The sequence below is a fragment of the Opisthocomus hoazin genome, chromosome 22, assembly GCF_030867145.1.
Source record: "Opisthocomus hoazin isolate bOpiHoa1 chromosome 22, bOpiHoa1.hap1, whole genome shotgun sequence".
NCBI lineage: Eukaryota > Metazoa > Chordata > Aves > Opisthocomiformes > Opisthocomidae > Opisthocomus > Opisthocomus hoazin.
Window position 1 is genome coordinate 6,218,538 of NC_134435.1, and position 16,221 is coordinate 6,234,758.

The 16,221-nt window shown below is 52.1% G+C and overlaps 1 protein-coding gene and 1 long non-coding RNA gene across 3 annotated transcripts; one reads left to right on the plus strand and one right to left on the minus strand.

The window, feature by feature from the left end:
* Positions 1-6,317: 6,317 nt before the first annotated feature.
* On the minus strand, positions 6,318-14,662 carry LOC104326890 (leukotriene C4 synthase). 2 transcript variants are annotated; one of them, XR_012766045.1, is made up of 7 exons: positions 14,239-14,662; positions 11,286-11,605; positions 10,382-10,481; positions 8,869-8,939; positions 8,554-8,635; positions 7,589-8,192; positions 6,325-6,411 (listed from the first exon to the last, which is right to left on the minus strand). XR_012766045.1 is itself a non-coding variant. In XM_075441586.1 (6 exons), exons 2-6 carry the CDS (start codon positions 11,341-11,343, stop codon positions 8,066-8,068), a joined length of 438 nt encoding a protein of 145 aa, XP_075297701.1. In that variant the 5' UTR covers positions 11,344-11,605; positions 14,239-14,662; the 3' UTR covers positions 6,318-8,065. The 2 variants fall into 2 exon arrangements, 1 of the variants encoding a protein (XP_075297701.1); XM_075441586.1 differs by having other exon boundaries at positions 6,318-8,192.
* LOC142363940 (uncharacterized) lies at positions 11,738-15,660 on the plus strand. Its single transcript, XR_012766046.1, has 2 exons — positions 11,738-11,994; positions 12,704-15,660. It is a non-coding gene; the product is annotated as an uncharacterized LOC142363940 (long non-coding RNA).
* Positions 15,661-16,221: the final 561 nt, after the last annotated feature.

Genomic DNA, 16,221 nt, shown 5'->3' on the forward strand with positions numbered 1-16,221 from the left:
ATCCTGACCCCATCACTGTATCCACCTTCCCTTTCCTAGCTAGATGTTACCCATTTGTTCTTCTGCCTCCATCCTGAGCTTCATCCTTCATGTCTCAGCTACGTGTGTTGCGTGTTCCTGGCATTTGCATATAAACATGTATAATTCAGGATGTTAGAGTTCATTTGCAGACCTGATTAACTCTCAATAAATACTGCTAGCAGCCTCCTTGCTTTATCATCTGAGGTCTGAAAACGAGGAATGCACGGAAGTCTTGTACTACCAATGCTTGCTTTGTAGGTTTCTCTATATGGGTGACTGCCAGTCAAAGGCCCTAGAATTCAATTATAGCCTTCTTGTCACTACCTATGGCTTTAGAAAGAGCCTCTAGCTGTAGTGCTGTGACGAATACAAGCTAAAGAGTGCTATTAAATATGCATGATGTGTGTTCTACCATCTTAGATAACATGGCTGCGTTCATCATTGGCTAATGCTGCCAATTCACAGCTTTGCTAATGCAGCCTCCCTCTTGCTTTTGCTTTGGGCAGTTTAAGAGGCTTTTTTGTTCCACTTCACCTTTACTTTCTTCCTTTTCACCTGTTTTGTCTTTATTCATTACTTGGAAAATGGTGGTCTGTACCAGGGGCTGGGCAGGAGCTCATGCTCCCCAGTTTTCCTAATCTGTAGTTTGCTAAGAAGCCAAGCCAGTCTGGAAGCCAATTGAAGAGGCAAAAAGTGAAAAGCAGATACCCAAGTCCCTCCTCTCTGAGGCCACTGCTGTACTCTTTGAATCTGTTACCCTTCCCTTTATACCACCAGCTTACCTGCAGCTTACGCTCAGCATTCTTTGTCAAAAGGGAGTGGAGAAATTCCCTCTGTTCTGCTCCCTCGGTGATCGCATCCTCTTGGGCCTCCATTGGGAGTTCACCTGTCTGATGTTTTTCTGTTCATTAGTGTAACTGGGGCCTGTTACCGTTGCAGGTTTGTACCATGGCAATTATGGCAGTTGGCAGAACTGTTTCTGACTGATACGGCTAGCTACCCTGCTGCGGATGTAGTTCCAGCAGTAGAAGAGGTGTCTTCTACCAGTGTGTTCAGGTATCTGCAGGTTTTGCCTGACCCTGAGCTAGGGGGGCATGAGTCAGCTCTGATCCAAAAGCCATCCAGCCCTGCAGTGCTGCACTGAGCTCATCAGGCTGCTCTCCGAGGAGATTTATTCACTCAGGCAGAACATTGACAGCTCTTTGGCAGTTCAGCCTTGCACCAGCCAGGAGGGAGGTGGCCAAGTGTCCATCTGCATCCCTTTCAATAAGCCTTGTCTGCATTTCCTTACTCCCTCCCAGAAGGAGAACGAGCTGTGAAGCTGTAAATACTTTACAGCGGGGGTGGCTGAGTCCAGTCTTGGGAGAGCTTGGGAGAGCGTGCTGTGGTGTCTGTATCAGGACAGGTAACACTGCCTGAGCTCTGGTTATCCTAGCCACCCGCATTCATGAAATGGAGCCTGTTTTAGCCACTCGGCAATGGCAGGCTCAGGAGCAGCGACCGCAGCAGCTCACTGGTTTCATCCTTGCCGACATGATGATCCCCGACCTCCACCCCGTGCAGGTAGCATTGCCTGAGCTGTTTGGCATCGCCCAGCTTTCTCTTGTCAAGCAGTGCAACGTCAAAGCAACGCAGCTGAGGCACATGCTGCTGGCACTGGTCCTCTTTTATTCTCTCACTTCAGGAGTGCTCTGCGAGCCCTCCTGCGTGCTGACCCGACTTTTGCTCTTCCCACCTAGCTTTTACCTTTAGCTCTTAGACTCTGGGAATTGCTGAACACAGAGTCGGGCACAGCATCGGTGAGGGCTGGAGCAGGGCACGCTCCTTCCTAAGCTGCCAGAGCAGATGTCTAAGTTTTCCTTTGCAAGGAGGGTATTCACAAAGGGCACGTTAAGCCCTGTCCACCTTGTATAGCCTGTGGCTCTGCCCTCACCAGGGGAAAGATGAATTCTTGGTGCTCTCTTATCACTTACAAGTGATAATTACTGGGAGGTATAAAAGGTGAAGATGACACCAATTGTAACCTCAGAGTGTGGATTTTCCTGGCCTCCTTTGTCTTGACCTGCTAACACACAAAGTGGCAGATAGCTTTGTTTTTGCTTTGATTCTGCCCCACCATCTAATCCACAGATGGTTTTTACTGAATAGGGCTGTGGCCCATGGCAAGGGAGTATTTGCCTGCAGGTGAGGGTCCTGCTCTCACAGGCCTGTCAGAAACACCCTGCGCCTGCACCCACAGCTGCATCTCTTCTGCGACGGTGCCGTGCTCAATACAAACACGGAGCTGTCAAACCGCATGTGCGACACGGGTCAGCCACCTTCACCCCAGTCTGTCCCAGCCTCTCCAGTGAGGGTTGTGTTCTTGCACCTACACCCTCCTGCTTCCCCTGGAGCAGAGCACTCCTCCTGCCTCTGACCTTGCTCTGCTGTGCACCCCACCAATCTGTGTGTCCGTACCTTTACTCACATCAAGAGGGTTCTGGGTTTACTGCCCATAACGTTCTTCTCGGTGTTGGCACTGATGGATACATCATGCAAAACGACCGGACTGTGCGCAGGCAAGCACCAAAACGCTGTTACGTTGACAGGGAGGCCTCTGCAGACTCAGCACATAAAATGGGTCACTACCGCAGTTATTTCAGTTACACAACTCAGGGGTGACTGCCTTGCTTTTTCCTTGCCCTTGAAGTCACTTGAATGTAAACAAGTAAAACTAAAACAAGGGGGTAATAAAATGAGGATGAGGAATGGAGAGGGGAAAGGAAAGCATCCCACAGTGCTGGTCTGGGGATGAGCATCTTCACAGCTCCAGCGGGCTGGCTCCCCAGAGCTCCGGTCCTGGCGCTGCTGCAGAAATAAAGACCCATTGAGAAGTCTGGCTCCAAATTAGCATTTGAATTCCCTTGTAGTCTGTTGTCAGATGGGCAGGAGGTGGGTGCTAGTCTCGGTCTCTCAGTACTGACACACAAAGGTGGTCCTTATTTTTCTGAGGGTAAGAAATGCATTGCTCAAACTATGGGCACTTTGTGTTTTTTCTTCGTTTTTTTTTCTTCTTTTCTCCCTCTCCCTTTCTCTTCTGTTTCACCCCCTTTCCCCGGATCAGCCTGAGCCGCAGATAGACACGTCTGGGTATTGTTAGCCCAGTCTGACCTACTTCTTTCCCTCCCCTTGGCCCCGTGTTATGGATGCTGGTGCTATGGAAACCTGGGTGACATCCCACTGCCACAAAGCCAGGACCACCAGCTGCACCCTCCTCTCCCAGCCCCACAGGCCCTTCCCCTCCCAAACACACCCCCCAAAAAAGTTAGCAGCGCTGCTTCCTGGGGAAGTTCCAGGGTGTGCTCCGTCAGTCCCACCAAGCTGGGCTCCTGAGGGACTGGGTCGCTCTTCTCGGGCTCGGGAGAAGGGTGCATTTTTTCCCTGCTCCCAGGGCCCGGTGTTTCGGTGCTGGGGGCCACGTGTAAACCTGCCAGTGCCTGTGCACCGGACCTGTCTGTGCCTGTATCCTGCACGGGCTGTCACACGACGTGTAGGAAAGTACACCTGGGCGCCCTTGAAATTTTCAAGGTAAAATAAACTACAAACTTCTGCAGCGCAGTACAAAAGCCTTGCAGGAACCCAGCTGGGTTCCCGTGAAAGCAGAAATAGGAACACACATGTGCTGGCTATCCCTGCAGCGGGTGGCAAGTGCTTCGTCAGGGGGACAGAGCTGTGCGCTTTCATCGTCACTCATCTGCTCGCGTGGGAACAAGCCCTGTCGGGGCACCGAGCCTTGTTTACAAATTCAGCCTGTGAGTTTCTTGCAATGAAAAAAGTTCTCACTGGTTCTGCAGGATTCCTTTGCTCTCTGCCAACCTCCCGTCCGGCTGGCTGCTCCGCTGGCAAGGCCGTGGCTTTATCAGAGCAGATTTCAGAATCCCAGCATGGCAGGGCTTGGAAGGGACCTCTGTGGGTCACCCAGTCCAACCCCCCTGCCAAAGCAGGGTCACCCAGAGCAGGCTGCACAGCACCGCGTCCAGGAGGGATTTGAATATCTCCAGAGAAGGAGACTCCACAACCTCTCTGGGCAGCCTGTGTCAGTGCTTCGTCACCCTCAGAGGGAAGAAGTTCTTCCTCATGTTCAGCTGGAACTTCCTCTGCTTCAGTTTGTGCCCGTTGCCCCTTGTCCTGTCGCTGGGCACCACTGGAAAGAGTCTGGCCCCGTCCTGACACCCACCCTTGAGATATTTATAAGCATTTCTAAGGTCCCCTCTCAGCCTTCTCTTCTCCAGGCTGAACAAGCCCAGCTCCCTCAGCCTTTCCTTGTAGGAGAGATGCTCCAGTCCCCTCCTCATCCTCGTAGCCCTCCACTGGACTCTCTCCAGTAGCTCCTCATCTTTCTTGAACTGGGGAGCCCAGAACTGGACACAGTGCTCCAGATGAGGCCTCACCAGGGCAGAGCAGAGGGGGAGAAGAACCTCCCTCGACCTGCTGGCCACGCTCCTCTTGATGGACCCAGGAGACCCCTGGCCTTGGCACCCAGGGCACGCTGCTTCCAAACATCCGGCCGCCGTGAGGGGAGGAGGCGGGCGGGAGCCCGGGGACCCCGCACAGCGCTCGCAGGGGGTTCTCATGCCCGTCCTAAGCCGGCTCCAGCGGATTTCGGCGAGGCTCCGGGGCCCCCCCCCGCTCCCCTAGATGCCGGGGCCTGCCCGGAGCAGGAGGGTTTGCCCGGGCCGCCTCGGGGGTGCAGTGACCGCCGCCTCCGCCGCAGGCTGCCGGGCCGGGACCCGCCGCTCCCCCCGCGAGGTCCCCCCGGTTCCGCCGGTCCCAGCCGCGCGGCTCCAGCGCCCCCTGCCGGGGCTGCTCCCTCAGGCGTCTCCGCTGAGGGAGAGGAGCTGAGGTGGCTTCGTGGGCCGACCCCAGCCGGCAGCCAAGCACCGGACCCCGCGCTGGGACGGGGGAAAGCATCGAAGGGTAGAAGCGAGAAGACTTGTGGGCTGAGGTAAAGACAGTTTAATAGGTAAAGCGAAAGCCGCGCACGCAAGCAAAGCAAAAGAAGGGATTCATTCCCCCCTTCCCGTGGGCAGGCAGGTGCTCAGCCGTCCCCAGGAGAGCCGGGCTCCGTCACACCTAACGGTGACTTGGGAAGGCAAACGCCACCGCTCCACACGTGCCCCCCTTCCTTCTTCTTCCTCCAGCTCGGTGCGCTGAGCACGACGCCGTGCGGCATGGCGGGTCCCTGGGGGCAGCGGGGGTCCCGGCTTCCCGCGCACCCCCAGCCCGCTCGCCGGCGGGTGAGGAGCAGGGAAGGCCTTGGCTCTGTGTAAGCACCGCTCAGCAGCAGCTCAACCAGCCCTGTGTTACCAACCCTGGTTTCAGCACAAATCCAAAACACGGCCCCATACCAGCTACTGTGAAGAAAATTACCTCCACCCCAGCCAAAACCAGCATGGAGGGTCAGCACCCATCATGGCTCCTGTGAGTGCAGGAGTCGGGGAGGGGGCAGTGGGGACAGCAGCAGCGACGAGGAACCTCACCCCCCCCGGCAGTGGAAGTTGTGGTTCTGCGATCGGCCGTGCAGCAGCACCAGTGCTGCTGGGCGGTTGGACTGCCGTCAAACTGGGACTCCCGGGATGCTCTGCCCACCAGCTAGGTGGTCACCCCGGAGCTGCGTAACCTTGGAGGGGCACGAGTGGACCCTGTCCCGCCCAGCACACACCCTGCCAGTCCAAACCTGGCTCCTCAGCACCTCTGCAGCAGATGCAAGTGGGCAAAGTGGTTTCATGCAGCACCAGTGCAACACGCTGTGCGGCAGCAGCATTTGGAGTTGGGTTAATCCTGCAACCATCGGTTGCATTGCTGAACCGTGGTCCGGTGCAACGTGATTTCCTTTGATGACAGTTCAGAGTAATGACAGCATCCCTGGGTGGAGAGGAGGAGCTTTCCTGCTGCGAGAGGCACCTGAAACGACCCCTCTGACGATTGTATGAAGGGGATGATGTGCCGTGTGGTTTCTCTGTGGCAGAGCTAGCGACAGCAGGCAGCCGGGGCCAGAGCCTGGCTGTGCTGCACCAAGATTTTTAATGGTCTTCTTGTGTGTCCAGCGGGAGAAGCCGGCTTGCCACAGCCTCACTGCTGAATCATTAACTTCCCTCCTCTGAGTCATTCTGCAGCCCTGTCACACACAGAGCTGAGACAAGCCGGGCTGAGGTGGGTAATGGCTCTGGGCCGACACGGCAAGGTTAGAAAACTGGTTGCAGGGTAAAAGATGGAGGTTGTGTCTGCAGAACTGGTGAGCACATGCTTGGACTAACCTGAGACAGCGGGGTTTTGACACGGAGCCAGGACCTGCACTGGCAGCTGGGGCTGGTCCTTCTGTATTCACCCTCTGCGAGGTGAGTGGTTATGCTGGCAAAAAGGTAAGGACGGAGAGTGAACTTCAGGAGATGGTGGGACGTATTAATGTAAAGGCTAAGTAAAATCTCAGTGGGGGCAGGTGGCATGCCTCCTCCTCCCTGGCCTTGCTAAGGCACAGCCAGGGTTAAACAATGCTCAGCCTTTTCCAAAGTGTATTACCAAAGCTTCTAGAAAAAAAATTGTTTTGTTGTTGTTTGTCTTGCTGTGACACTTGGGGGTTCTGGTGAGGATGGGGCCCCACTGCACTGAAAACTTTGCAGAGGCAAGTGCTGTATGGTTGTTTTTGTTTGGATTGAAGCCTTCCCCTGCAGTGTTTGCCAACTTCAACACGGCAGCATGACTCCAAGGCAGGAGAGCCCGAAAGGGAAATGGACTGGGGGCTTTGCTGGATAAGCCAATTTAAAATGCAAGGAAGGAAATGAAACAATGTGAAAAATTAATCATTTCTTCCAAAAAAACCCCTGCCTTGTGTTCTTACAGTCTAGATATGCAAACTACAGGGGAAGGGAGTGGAGGATGGCGGGCTTTAAAATGTGATTAGACTGGCAGCATGTTAATGCCGTTATTTTCGCTGTCCGGGTTCGGCGTGAAGTCCCCCTGTGATGATGGCTCAGAGCACTGCTGGTGTCTTCTGAGCTGTGTCGCCAACACGAGCGGACCGGTGGCCAAAAGCATCAGCGCTGTGAACCCTGAGCTCCCGTGAAAATCCAGCCCTTCCTGCCCCAGGGGAGCCAAGCTCGGCGGGGGACCCGAGCACCGGGCAAAGCACCCAGCGGGGACCACTCCTTGGTGCTGAGCAGCTCAGCCTCAAATCTGGGAGCTCAGCACCTCTGAAAATCAGCTTCTCCCTCCTCAGAGCTCTCCTCTGCCGGGACCTAAGTTCCCCGCACCACGGGGAAACCAAGGCAGATGCCTTGCGTTCAGATACTCCTGGTTTTGTTCTCTGCTAATTGCAGACCCACAGGGAGACACCCAGTGCAGCGAGCTCAGTGCCTTTTTTCTTTGTGCATGTTGTCACTCAGCAGTATTGAAAGTGATACATGCAGCGGTGGTTATGAGTTTGTGCAGTCGGATTTACAGTATCGCCCATGGGCTATGGCTAATAACCATTACAAGGGCACTAACAGACTTTCGCACAACACGTTGATGACTCCTGTTAATGCCTCACCTCTTTTGTTATGCCTCAGCCCACATCTGGTTTCAAACAAATACCTTTCTTAGGTGTGGGCCTTGGCAAACTGGCAGGAACCCACGTTCGGGTGGCTGGGCTGAAGGCAGAGCTGCTGGAGGAAGGTGCCCGTGGTGATTCCCTGGGGCAGCTTTCTGGGAAGCTCAGGCTGAGATGAGTTTGCTTTTCTGTGTCCGCTTTTCCTAAAATTCCCCTTGTTTTGGAGCGTTGTTGTTTCCGCATCAGGCATGATGGAGCTGCCAGATGTGGAGCGCTTGGCATGAAGAGTGCCATGGGGGCAAAAGTATCTCCTGAAGAGCTCAGCAGTTCGTGCCGGTGCTGGGCAGCGGGGAGGGAGGTGCTCAGGTGAGGGTGGATTTGTCGCTTGTGCTGTATTAGGTACATCCAGTCTGTTACCATGGGTGGGAGGGAGCAGGACTCAAGGGCAAGGACACGGATGAGGGACAGAGGAGCAGGTCACGCTGTGAGAAGCTGGAGGACGTTCAGCCCCACATAGTGAGAGAGGAAGAAATGCAAGATGCCCAAGGCTGATGCTGCAATGAGAATCCAGAGAACTCCGGTGCTCGTGTATATCGGGGTGAGCCTGGGGGAGGAGAGGGAGCCGGCTGAGACCCAGCATCGCTGCCTTCACCCGGGAACGGTCCCTTCCTCCCCAGAGAAGTGGGGTGGAGAGGCAGCCCCTGGCTGTCCCCTGTCCCCTGCATGGAGGGACCACACACCCACCCCGAGGCCTCGGGGCAGCTCTGCCCTGCCCCGTACCTGTGTCTCTGGCCCCAGCCCTGTACCCATGCCCACATTATGTCCCGGGGAGAGCTCGGCAAGGCTGAGTCATGCAGGGACCTCGAAGCAGCCAGAGGGAGTCCCCAGCTTCCCGAAGCACATTATGGTCCCAAATGCAAACCCCTGGGGGTTACCATGTACCCCAGGCTGGCCGAGGCGATTACCTTTCTGAGGACGATGCCCGATATCCCGTAAAGTAGCAGTAGCGGGCATAGAGATAGAGCAGACCCAAGGCTGCAGCCAGACCTGCAGTTGAGAGAGATCACAGTGACCATCTCCAAGGCTTTTTAGAGCTACTTTGAGCTGAGCAGGTAGCCCAAAGTGGAGGAATAGAGGCTCTGTGTCCTCTGGCTCTACCCTCCCAGCAGAGACAGAATTACTGGCTAATTTATTGTTCAGAAGATGAGCAGAACCTGAGGACTGAGCCAGCACTCAGGGGAACATATCCAGTGACAAACCAGGTAACAGGCAGTTCTCACCTTGATGGAAGAAGAGTCCAGCCTGCCATAGAAGTGCCAGGAAAATAGGAAAATACTCAGAGGAGTTCACCCTGGCAGGAAAGAGGAAGGTCATAAACAAGATGTTCCTTCTTTGCTTCCCCGAGCAGTTTCCAGAGTCTGGAGGCTGTGGCTTTTCAGAGCTGATGTCACCATAAAAACCTCCAGGCTTGCACCTTTCCCTGCAGTTCTCATCCCACCTTTATTCACAGGAATTAAACAGTGGAAGGAACGGAGTCTCCAGGGCACAAGAAATTAAGTAAAAGATGCCCAGGTCAGACCGCGCACAGAAAGGCTCCACGAACCACCCCCACTGCCCCTTCCCGAGTGCCACAGCTTAAACTCTGCTGTAAAAGCCCCGAAGCCCAAAGCCACAAGGAAGGTCTGGCTCAGCAGGCTGCAGATACTTGAGGATGACGTGCGCCTTAAGCAGATAAGGCCAGAGCAGCTTCGCGCAGGGGTGGGAGGGAGCGCTTAGCTGTTTGGATCGTTTGTACACCGTGCCCTGTCCCCCCCAAACACAAAGAAGCAGGACCGAGAGATGCTGAACAAGGCCAAGTCTAGGCTGGCGAAGGAGCAGAGAAGGCGATGGCTGAGGGGATCCTCCTGCTGCTGCCCAGTTGCTTCTTTTTCAGTGCTCAGCTACAGCAAAAGTGGAGGCTTCCTCCCTCTCTGCTTCCCTCCCCGCTACAGCCCTACCACGGAAGTGACGGCAGAGATGCTGGGTTGTGGCTGTCCCCATACCAGCCTCAGCTGAGATCTCTCTGGGAGCTTGTACTTCCCAGCAAGTGGGGTTCAGAGCAGGGCTGAAGCTGCTTGAGGCTTTGACAGAGCTGGGCTAAAACCAGCCTAAGACTCAGGCACCCACAACTATGTTCTTCTCTGGAGAAGAGAAGGCTGCGGGGAGACCTTATAGCAACCTTTCAGTACCTGAAGGGGCCTATAGGAAAGATGGGGAAAATATTTTCAGCAGGGCTTGTTGAGATAGAACAAGGGGCAATGGCTTTAAACTAAGGGAGGGTAGATTTAGACTAAATACAAGGAATAAATTTTTTACCATAAGGGTGGTGAAGCACTGGGACAGATTGCCCAGAGAGGTAGTGGAGGCCCTGTCCCTGGAAACATTCAAGGCCAGGTTGGACAGCGCTTTGAGCAACCTGGTCTGGTTGAAGATGTCCCTGCTCACTGCAGGGGGGTTGGACTAGATGACCTCTAAAGGTCCCTTCCAACCCAAACCATTCTATGATTCTATGTCTTTAGCAGCCCTGCACTCTACAGCAGAGATTTCTGTGGGGTTTCTATCAGTAATGGCTAGTGTGTTTAGGACTCATGAGCCAATGCAGTCTCAGTCCTGACTCTTAAGCCCATTAACTTAACACTGAGGGAGGTGAGCAACTGCTGAATTACAGTCCTGAGAAATACATGGCAAAGCAGGGGAGGGGCAGTGCCATTAGACGTGAGATCTGGAAAGCATCCTGTAAGAGGAGTTTCTTACTGTGCTCGAAAGATCCTCTCAAATTCAGGTGGGCCTGAGGTCTTTGGAGGAGAAATGCCAAACGTCCTCCTGGCATAGATCACCTGGAGGAAGAAGTAGGCTGCAGCAAAAGAGAGAACAGTAGCAGTGGTCAGTCCTCAGCTAGGCACAGTGGGGCCAGGAGATTGCCAGAAGTAAGGGCAAGAAGTTCTGCGGTCTCCTAACATTGCACCTCCACATCACAGAGAAAGCTGGATGAAAATCCCAGATTAAGTTTCAGACAAGGAAAAGGATTGACCCAGTGCAACAGCGAAGCGAGGAGTATGCAGTCACATACCACCGGCAGATGTCTGCTTTCTCTCTTGTGTAATTAACAAATCGTCTATCATCTATCGAAACTGCTACACAGTTCAGATGCGCTTTGTTACAGCCAGTTTTAAGGTTTTTTCAATCTTTACTTTTTTCCATTTCCAAGTGAGTAGGGAGAGAACTGATACCACAGATAAGCCACCCAGACACTGAATTAAATCATCATGCAGTGTGGAACCACGTCTGGGAGATGTTCTGTGTGACACACCACAGCCCGTTCTTCCACCTTTCCACACCACAGTGCTCTTTGCTTGCTAACGTCTACATGAACCTCAGAAACTGCTGTAAGCCAAATTTTCAAAGGAAGAAATCCTACACTTTTGCAGAGGAGAAGACCTACCAAGGAATTTCTGATCTGAGAAGGTAGGCCAGTTCAGAGGAAGGGCTTCCCAGGCACTCGTTTTGTTGAATACTTCTCTAAACCTAGACAAGATTACCAGCCCACTGTCTGAAAAGCGGGGAAGTGCCAGTGAAATATGAAAGTGAAAGGAAATCAGTGGAGGTACAGCAGATTGATCCAGCAAATATTTGGGCATCTGCATCCGATGGTCCCTACCTTGCTCCAGGACTCCCAGGACTGTCACAGCAGCCAGCAGATGAATCTGATCCAACATATTGACTCTTCCAGACCCTAGAAAATCTGATTTCTTGATCAGCAGCTCCTCTGGCCAGGTTTAGTCCTTGCTGATGTGGCAGTCAGCAGTGGTAGCTGGCAGCATAGGTTTTCTGTAATTCAGGAGCGGAGATTTGTATGTGGTGCTTAAAAACAGGAGGAATCTGGCTTGCCCGGTCATGTGCCCCATGGAAATGTGAATCAGCAGAGAGAGGTCTAATGGAGTATTTCCGTTCCTACCCTCCCTTTTCCAGGAATAAGTTCTGAAGAAGTGGAAAAGCCAGAAGACAGCAAACACATGAAAGATAAGAGAGGGCAACTGTGAGCTGAACTGGGGAGCCAAAGTTCAACAGCCCAGCAGTCCACTCCCCCTGGGGCATCTGGTTTAAAAACACTTCTAACAAAGGCCGAGGCACATCCCTCTTGCTGATGACGCATGAGAAACTGCAGCCCCGCTTGGGCTGCTCTGCAGCCCTCGAGCACCAGGACAGGCAGCGTTTCATGGTGCGCAGCGTTGCATGCACAGGCTCTGGAAAGCATGTGTGAGGCACAGAGCACGACTTACGGCCACAACACTGAGACAGCATCCAATACAGACCACGAGTGAAAAACCCGCTGCAACGGTAGGACAGGATGTGACAAAGCATAAAAGGTACAGATTGGTCTTGCATGGTGATACTTTATCTGGGGATGGGTCCTGCAGAATGGATGTCAGACACCGAGAGGGTTCCAGAGCTGTACCTAACACTGGAAAGGTTGGGAGCTGTGCATTTAAGGCTTCTGATTAATCCTCAGCCAAATTAACTCTTGTCGTAAACACCAGAGAGAGTTTTGTGTGAGTAAAAACCTGTGGAATTCACCAGGATATAACAAAAGCAAAATGATGTTTTCACATGTCAGGAGAGACCCACTCGGCTAATTCCTGTCTAACAGCACAAAGCTGGCACGGCTGCGAGCTGCTGAAACTGCTGGCTTTGTTTCCTTCCTCTCCCTTCACTCGAAGAATTTTCACTTCGGACTAGGGGAAAAGGAAAGCGGGTTAAGACAAAGTGATTGTTAAACATCACTATTATAGAAAATAAGATGAAAGCAGTTTACAGACATTACATTGTATGCCTGATGTCCTTGATAGACTTGCTATGAAGCAATACGTGGTTCCAGTTTTCTGCATCTCTGTATGGCAACCGACGAGGCTATAACAATGTCCCAGCTTAGTATCTCTTCAAGTATCAAACACAGACGCCACCATTTTTCAGGCACCAGCTCTAAAATTAATTCCTTCATCTCAGAATTGATCGTTTTTCATTCCAGGGACTGTTTAGAAATACAAGGAACATTGTGTTTTGTTTTCTCCCATTTAGCTGTCAAAGAAATGAAGGACTTCCCTGTGTCAGCTCAAAAAGGGCAGAGGTCTCGCAGTGCTTAATGACATTTGATTTCCCTCTGCTCCTGTCTGATTACAGCCTGCTAGCAAACACAAAGCAAAACAACCAACCGAAAAGGATCCGAGCTTACACCCCTGTCGGATGACAGTGCAGTGTAACCTGCATCCAAAGTGTCAAATATGTGTAAGGAAACCTGGGCCAGGAGGAGCTGTAAAGGCTGCCACAGAGCACCCTTGCTTCCCAGATCATCATTAGATGCAAAATATTTCTAGTATCATCTAGCGTAGTCTAAATATAATAAAGACTAGTAGAAACATGAATGAATAAACAAGCACAGATGTCTCGCCGCTCCTTCTCCCTCCCCCATAAGCATAATTTTTCAAGCTGTCTTTGCCTCCTGAAGGGCACGATGTTTTTCTTGTCCTATTTTGTCACCATCAGAACTCGTCTTATTTTCCATTCTCACTTGGAGTTTGGAAGGAGCAGACACCAGTACCCTCCTCCTGGCTCCAGTTGCCCCTCGATGATGGGACTGTCACCGGCAGACAGCCTCAGCATCCTGCGGACCACAATGGCCACCAGCCTCCCTTTGTAGGGGATGCCACAGCAGGCTCCGGCTGGCAGACACGGTCCCGTCACCGCCCCGACCTCTGACACCTTCCTGCCGTTTGCATCTGACCTAACGACTGTGCAGCCGCATGGTGACTCGGATCACACCGCTGACGGAGCAGAAAGCTCTCCGGTCCGCAGGCAAAGGGAGACCTGCTTGCAGGCAGCTCGGCGAGCCCGACTGGCTGCACGGCCACCACATCCCCGGGCTCGGCAGGAGGAGGGGGGCAGGAGAGGCAGCTGCGGTGGGAAAACGGGGACAAGACGTCACCGCTGTCATCATCGGCCCACACTGAAATAAGCATATTGCAAAACCTCACCCTGCGAGGCTGACACGGCTGAATTTCTTCCTAAGCAAAGACAAGTCCTGCAGTCCCAGGCTCACCTCGGGATGGATTTGCTGAGCGGGAACTAAGGAAACGCTGTCCCCTTCTCCCACTCCCCGGAGTGTACTCTGCTTTCCATGCGAATGTGGCCCTGCATCACAGGGCAGCTGGACCTGGCACGGTCCAAACACGTCACACCTCCCACTGAGTCATCGCTGGAGGTACTTCTCCAGCGCCCACGGCCACTTCTCCACCTCTTCCTGCAGCCGTTAATCCTTTCTGCCTCCTAATTACCACCGCAGGGCTGCACCCTGAGCTCGGTTGCCAATCGGGATTAAAAATAATCTTGAGAAGAACAATGAGTAATATAAAAGGCTTGGAGGAGTTTTAAGCAGCCGCAGAGTCTGCAGTATTTATTAGTTCCCAGGAGCAGCAGGGCAAGGAGAATCCAGCAGCACCGAGTCCAACACTGTTACAGGCAGCAACACACCCCTAGAAATGTACCTCATGAGAGGACAATCCACCGAGAGCTTTCTGTGAGTAGAAGAGGGAACATTTTGCAGCTGAGGAACTTACCCTTCAGGTATGAAGCAAGGAGGCACCTCGTCCTTCCAATTGTATTGTGAAAATATTGAAGTATTTTCTAATCTTGTTGGTGCTTGTGCTTCTCTTCCCTTCGAATTCTTTTGCAGCCACTGAGCACATCCAAACCCACAACCGCGGAACTGCTTGCGGGAACAGTGTCATTCTAACAGCCACATGGGAAAAAAAGAAGGGTTTTTCCGTTCAAAATAATTAAAAGCCACACAGAAAAAAAAAACCAAAAACAAAAACAAAAGAGGTTTTCTAGTTCAAGAGAATGAAGGAGAGCTCAGGCCCGAGCACCTCTGTCTGTTCAACAGAGAGGTCCCTGGGCTGGGCTGGTGGGGCCAGCGACATGCCTTCCTGACCTCCCACACCTGCCAAGCCTTCGGGTAACTCAGACCAACATGTGCTGAGATCTTCCTGGAACTGTTGGATTTTCCATCTGTAAGATGAAGGACAAGCTGAAAACACGGCAAGAAGAGGCCAAGTCACGATTTCATCCCTGACGAAGACGGAGCTGGCCCCATGCGGCTGTTCCTCGGCAGCAGGGACAGCTGCAGGCAAGTCCTGCTTGGCGCTTCCCACCAGGCTCCCAGCAAGGCGAGAGCTGGCTCCGATCTCCTGAGTGTTTTGAAATGTGTCCTGGGCTCTGCATTTTACAACAACCATAAAAACTTTGCATGACGCGAATTACCATGTCTTCCTGAAATGTGCCTCTATACGGAGGCTCCTCCTCTCAGAAAGTAAACTAGCAGGTGGGGGGTTTGCACACAGCATCCACGCTGGCATCGTGCGTCCATCCCTTGGAGTACAAACAGCGTATGCTGGGGAGGTGCACTAGCCTGTTGATCTAGACGGATTTCAGACAGATATTCCTGAGATTTCCGGATCTGTGGCATGTCAAAGAGGTCACGTAAATGTTCTAAAATAATTAGTTACAGCAAAATGTCTAAGAGCCAAACCAACCTCTTCTGGGCTGCTTTAACCCTCTGCTTGAATGCCACAGCACGGGGCAGGACCAAGTGACAGTGCTTCTCATCTCAGCAAAAGTGAAGGGCTTCACTTCAAAGATAAAATGGGGAAAACATTCAAAGCCACTTTCTAAAAAACGAGATGGAAAGCTGAGGCTTTGGGAAAGTACATACATGAGTATAGGAAAGTACCTAATACATACAGCACATAAATGAGTATAGGATACTCATTTAGTTGGGGATAATTTGGACAATGTTTTTTAAAGCTTGGTGAGCTTTATCTGTATGCATATTAAATCTGACTAGAGGGCACATCAGTGTAAAAGCAATGCCAAAATTCTTCCCTTAACCCATCATCAAAAGGCACTGATAGATGCAAATGAGTAATACCCATTCTTTTACAGTCAACATCTGTTAAAAATATTAAAACAGGCAAATTAAATTCCTTTGTCCTGCCTTGTCTTGTGTTATTGTCAGATGAGGAAACTCCTTTCCATGTGTTTTGGCAATTTTCCTACTCTCTTTTCAGCCAATGTCAGAAATAGCAAATAAACAAAAAAGAACAACACCAGAAAGGCAGCTGCACTTCTGGCTAGCTCGAAGATGAATGAAACTCTGAAGCGATAAGTGCATATGGCAGGGAGGGTGAGGATTTCCCTTTGCAGAGGGACAAACCAGTCTTTCAAACATCTTTGGTAGCTCTTATGTTAACACACACTTACTATTATCCTGTAATGATGTGGGGAAAAAATTGCAAGGCTACAGGGCACATTAAAATACATCAAAGGCTGAAGAGTGGTCATGGTGTGCAGCTTTCCTTTTCCTAAATGATAGGGCTGAAGAAATAGAGCTATTTATTTTTTCTATCTCGCTTGGGCCGGAAAGCCGAATACCAGCCAGCCCTACGCGGTCATGAGATAGAGCTGGGCAGGGCATCGGAGAAGTGCTGAGCGAGGGCAGCTCTAAGGAGATCTTTTTTAGGGAGGAGATTGGCATTCGTCAT